Below are 5,833 nucleotides of genomic sequence, written 5' to 3' on the forward strand. Positions count from 1 at the left end.
AATCTGTCAGTCAATATTCAATGTTTTATTTAATCCAAACCAGAAACATTAGATTAAAAAATGGACACTGACTTTCTTCTCTTTTGAAGACATTCTTTCAAAAGAGAAGAAAAACAGTCCAGTTGACACAGAAAACTACCTTGGATAACTATGACCTGGATGATTGAGAATCTACACAGGCATTAAATTAAAAAACATACCTCAATAAGATGTACAACACATCGGAAAGATTTAAATTCACTCTTTTTTTGGTGGCACAATAATGGCAGAGATGAGGAATAACTAACTAAGGATGTCAAACTGCAGAAGAGTGCAGCATCAACTCCATGTGAAAAGGAGCCAAAAGGCGAAAAGTCAATTTTAAAAGATGATATTCGGGTAGATGACATGAACCAGTAGATAAACAGTCAGTATTGCCGACTGAGGTGGATGGACTGCCAGCAGTATCAGAGTCGGATGGCAGCAGCTAAGAAAAGATCCTCACACCTGCTAAAAATTGGCATTCGGTGACGTTCCTATTGCAACAGCTGCAGCATTTTCCCGCAGCCTGGGCCATTGTGGAGGGACTCCGTTGATACCCTGGTCTTGGTGGTGGCGCGCAAACTACACCCTGTGGCATGAGCCTGTGATGCTGCGCGTCCATGCTCCCTGATTGGTCAGTAGAATCGGTGACATGCTGTGCATGAATGTCACTTCCTGTGGTGTACAGAACAGTAGATTTCCCCAGTAGCTTGAGGACAGGCGGCACAATAAGTTGTGTCGTCTTTGACATGAAAACACGCAAGAAACAGGTAAGCAGAACAAGTGCAGCAACATTTGGTGCTGTGTTTGTGCAAATTTCAATAGCAATAAAAGAAAATCAGTGGGACATGCCTAAACTACCAAAATCCCCATTTTCTGCTCAATTACAGGTCAGTTTCTTTCACAACTTCCATTGAAATAAATATGAACTACACACTTAAGGTGAGACCACGACATCGGAAAAGTCTGGACTTTTGTCTCAGACATTCCAAAATCTGATGGCCAGCTTTTCTTCTGGATTTATGGATGAACAACAGTTCCTTTATTCACAGCAAGGCATCCAGGTCCCAAAACATCAAATTAGCCAGAGGTCGCGGTGATGCCGCCACTGCCAAGGTTTACTGTTGCTATGATGTTCTTTATATTAAATTGTGTGTGTTTAATTTTTAAAAACAGATGGCGATGAGTGATTTACCTCTGGCATAACGGCCACCCCCGAGCAACTGTGATAACTCTATGACTGCTGTGGGAGGCAACGCAGCAAGGTAGTCAACAATGGTGAGTGCACGTGGTGCCACAGGAAGTAGGCAGCTCATACGACACCTGATGCAGTAAATGAGAATGATACAATCTAGATAATAAGATGTTTGGTGATTATCATGGGCGCCAAATGCACCAAATGCCAACAGGTGACACAAATCAGCACTGGCCCCGTCTCTCCCCACTTTCCCCTCAATCTAGGAGCTTCAATTCCATTTCAAATGTGAAACTTTAAAAAACAAAATCCATTTTCTTCAATTTTGCAATGACATTCCAGTTTCCACTAATGTGCTTGGATACAGCACTCCACAATACAGTCAGCTCCTTTATAGTTGGCCTTTTATGTCTCACCCTCCTGATCCATGTTGTCGATGATCACCTTCTGGACACCTGTCAAGTCAGCATTCTTCTCCATGATGGTGAAGTCTCCAGACCCAGAATGGGAGAGCAGTTAATGGCTCAGGAAAACTCAGGACGGTGTTTTGAATGCATTTGTTGATTAGTGTGACACCACAAGTTTGTGAATTTGAGCCTTGAAGCACAGGATTTTGTGTTTTCATTAGCTGTCAATCATCATATTTCAAAGCTCTGAACACAGCACATTTGCATTCCACTGAAGTGACATTTTCTATTTTTGCACACAACAAATTTTGTGGAATTGTAAAAGTAGGAGTTGACCCTATCTATAAAGCGAAATATTAGCAGTGCCCCTCCCTCCTCTGTGTGAGAGGAGAGGATCAGAGTATGGGCAGGGTGAAGAGGAAGGGGGTCACATGGTAAGCAGTCAGGCTCCTGTCACATGGTTCATGTTTTGCAGGCGGAGTTTTCGACAGAAGTCTGTGTAAGAAGTGCGAACCTTCTGTATTCCTTCACGTGGCCTCCTCAAATTCAGGGGTCGTTTGGATTACAAGCATCATGGAAATCCCAGCCATAAATCTAAAGGTGAGCCTGCCGTTAGCTGGACTGAAGGTCGCAGTTCTTTGGTAACTGTGTTGCTTAGTTTGCACTTCAAAACACAGGGCTTTGCAGCAACGTGACTCCTAATTCTGGCATTTAGGTGTAAAAAGGGACTTTGTTTGACCACAGATCTTCTTTCTATCACCAGGCCATAGTAATTGTGCACTGGCTGCTCACAATGTGGTAAGTGTGATCACACATCTTCTTTCCACAAAGCAGAGGAATTTCTCTCCTCTCCTGGAATCAATTTTCACACACATCCACAACTTTGGAGTCTCACCATCTTCTTCTGGCCTCTTTATCTGTGTGGGCTTACGTCCAGGGGGTGTATAGGCCTGCCCAATTCCTATGCCTGGGGAGACTTTGGTGCCCTTGCCCTCGGGGTCTGGGCCATTGCCCAGAGGGACTCTCTTGATGCTGTGATCATGGTGAGTCACGGAATCAATTTTCTTCACATAACGACAAACAACATCATGTGACACGTGACTAGAGTGATGCGTATCCTTGCTAACCAGTTTTCTATTGAACCTTTGACATGCTGTGAAGGTTACAGTACAGTTGATTTTTATTGTTATTTTATGGTTTAACATTTGGCTTTTGTCTTCAGATAAACTGAAGTTAAACTGTGGGTTGAGGACAAGCAATTATTGTTTTAAACAATAGAATGTAGGTACTTATTGTTGTATATTAAATTGTTGCACTCAAGCCAAAAAAGTGCATTTTTAAAGGGAAAAAAACAGTAGCATTATTATGGAATCATCCTTCTGTCGTTGAGCAAAATAACATCAAGAGATAATTTGGGAGACAACTGCTTTTAAAATCACAACACATCAACCCAGTTTAGTGTCACTTTTTCTCAAGAGAAAATTTAATTGGCCAAAGAAGAACTGAATGTTAAGATGATTAGGGCTACAACAATTTAAAGAAGCCAGTTAGTCATTGTGGTGACCAGACTTTTATACAATTTAGTATCACAGTAGAGGAATGCTTTGGTTTCCTCTCATGCAACAGATGTGGAAGATATGGATTGTTTGAACAAGTTTTTGACACCTTTTTTCTTCTTTTTCCCCCCATGTAGTTTCTTGTTGCTATGGTTGTAACAATACTGACCGACATCATCCATTTTGGGATCTTTTACCCCTCGGCTGATTTAATAGGGAGGGATTTGTTTCGCTTTAGTGCAGGAATGGCCATTCTCAGCCTTCTTTTAAAACCAGTTTCCTGCTTTTTTGTCTACCAAATGTACCGCGAGCGTGGAGGCGACTACAATGTCACTTTAGGTAAGTGCTCCAATTTTATTTTAAAAAAGTTCCTTGTACACTTTAGATTTCAGAGTGTAAACGCTTTCTTCATCATGCACTCATATATGCTTCCTACTGTACAGCGTTAAAGTCACCAGACTGCAAAATTCTATATTAGATCTTTCCTGTGAAACTGATTTGCTTCAGTCACAAGATTTTTCAGATGTAGCTGATTATCTCAGTGACGGTCGGCTGAAGAATCTTTGCCACTAGTTGCTGATGATGTTTCCAGCTATCGTCTTTAATGTGCTTAAAGTTTCAATCCCCAGAGGAGTCACTTGATTCCTCTCACAAAGGTTAGACAGTGTTATTGACTGCAACATGTGTATTGCGAATGTTGGCTGATAAACCATAAACGTACAGAAATCAGTTGCTGCCATGACTCAAGAGCTGCTTGAAGATGAGGTCTTTAATTAGCTGTCGGTCTATCGAGCCTGGCCAACCCACCGCTCAGGAGCAGCAGGCGGCTCCTTGCCATGTTTCATACGGCTCAAACGTTCGTCTCAAATTTTCAGTTTGTGTGTTTTTTACAGTACGTGCCGCTGATGTGCACTGATGCAAATGTCATGGAGGGAAATACTGCTGAGTAGTGCAGGTTTAAAAGTTGGGAAAAAATGCACAGCAAAATGAAAAGGCGAAGATGAAAACAAGACGTTTTAAAGTGTGTTTACATTCACCAACAAACTAAAGCTGTCGAAGATGCAGATTCACACAATCAATCAACCAATCAATCAATCATTATTTAGATATTATATCTGTTACAATCAAAATGGTCTCTAGGAGGGGAATGCTGAGTTATGGTAAATATGGTATTATGAAAGACAGGTGGATGGATGGATGGATGGATGGATGGATGGATGGATGGATGGATGGATGGATGGATCCAGCAACAACAATAATCCTCTGATCCTTCCATGTGTAGGGTTAGGGTAACCATGGTAACATCTTTGCTGCTCCCATGTTGATCTTTTGCTTGGCTATAGAACTGTTGAGTCTGCACATTCACGCCGTTGATCTGAAGAGGGTTTTTGTTGTCTGTTGAGTAGTAAAGTATCAGGGTCGCTCCTAAAGGCTCCTGAAACAGTTCAGTCCAACATCCGTTCACTCATTTTCACATCCATCATTGGTCAGCATTTTTTATGCCAACTGTTTGGTTTGTCTGATGCTGTCTCCTGGTTTCCCGCTGTGATTTTTTGGTTTTGTGTCTCCTCTCCCTCTTCTGTTGCTGACCTGTGACCTCTGAGATTTGGAAACCTCTGTGGACACTCACTGCAGCACAGATAGTGCTGATAGTGCATTTTTTCGCTGCCGTTATTGATTGCTGGCCCTTTCCTTTTCGCCATTTCCTTCCCCCATCTTCTTCTTCCATACTCCTCTCACAAGAAATAAGATTACAAATCAGCCTGGAGGAAACTAAATTGTCTTTGTTTTGGTATGTCTGTTCTTCTGAATTTCTCATCTTTTCAATGTTTGCACTGCAGCATTTCTTAGTGTTTAGTTTATCTTTTATGAAATCATTAACAATAATGGGCTCTTCCAATCAATCCGTATTATTTTCGAAAATCACTTTCATGTATGTTTGTATTCGTACCTTCTATATTTAATGGTTATTCTCCATTTGTGTTCAAATTAAATTAATTTAGATTGTGACGTAAAGCTTTTAAAGGAATTTATTAATGTGTACTAAAAAGTTTGTGTGTGTGTGTGTGTGTGTGTGTCTGTCTGTCTGTTGGGGACAATTTGAACAAAATGTTGTTGTATTTTCCAGGTTTCCCTTCTCTGTCTCGGAACCGAGACACCTATCAGTCCATTGACCACCAGGATGAGTCGGGCAGCCTAGCTCAACCCTTTAATCAGGCTCAGGACCCGAAACCAGGAGCGCGCACGTACTGAGGAGCATCTCTGTGGTTGGGCAGAATTCTCTGCTCTTACTGTGCAGTTTCTTCTGTAATACAGCAAACATACTCCCCATCTGCCTTATGTCACTTTTATTGTTATTGTTGCAGCATTTTCTAGTGTTATATAATAATACAAAAGAAATTATTGTGTTTTGAGCTGTTTTTACAATTGTGTTGTTACTCTATCGATATTGGATTACAGTATCAATTGAAAAATATATTTTAAAAAATGAAACATTCAACCTGTTTAGATTAAAAGACTCAATATCTGATATAATGTGATACTTTTTGCAATAAACTACTTTGCAGCCTCCAGCCTCTGCCGTGACACTGGTGTAACTGATGGAACTGGCATAATTCCTCTGCATTGTGTTTCAAAGAAGACATTCACACCGC

At 41.1% G+C, this 5,833-nt stretch overlaps 1 protein-coding gene across 1 annotated transcript; it reads left to right on the forward strand.

Moving 5' to 3' along the window:
* The first annotated feature begins 64 nt into the window (after positions 1-64).
* Positions 65-5,752, forward strand: agtrap (angiotensin II receptor-associated protein). The gene is made up of 6 exons (XM_057031221.1): positions 65-791; positions 2,099-2,223; positions 2,387-2,421; positions 2,561-2,666; positions 3,317-3,518; positions 5,308-5,752. Exons 2-6 carry the CDS (start codon positions 2,197-2,199, stop codon positions 5,430-5,432), a joined length of 495 nt encoding a protein of 164 aa, XP_056887201.1. The 5' UTR covers positions 65-791; positions 2,099-2,196; the 3' UTR covers positions 5,433-5,752.
* The last annotated feature ends 81 nt before the right edge of the window (positions 5,753-5,833 follow it).

Source organism: Takifugu flavidus, chromosome 4, assembly GCF_003711565.1.
Source record: "Takifugu flavidus isolate HTHZ2018 chromosome 4, ASM371156v2, whole genome shotgun sequence".
Lineage (NCBI taxonomy): Eukaryota > Metazoa > Chordata > Actinopteri > Tetraodontiformes > Tetraodontidae > Takifugu > Takifugu flavidus.

What these genes read in the sequence shown, in the direction of transcription:
- agtrap (XM_057031221.1), top strand. Translation starts at nt 2,197, where the DNA reads ATGGAAATCCCAGCCATAAATCTAAAG. An exon ending in CACTGGCTGCTCACAATGTG is followed by an intron (nt 2,422 to 2,560) that starts GTAAGTGTGATC and finishes GCTTACGTCCAG; the next exon opens with GGGGTGTATAGGCCTGCCCA. An exon ending in CGACTACAATGTCACTTTAG is followed by an intron (nt 3,519 to 5,307) that starts GTAAGTGCTCCA and finishes TGTATTTTCCAG; the next exon opens with GTTTCCCTTCTCTGTCTCGG.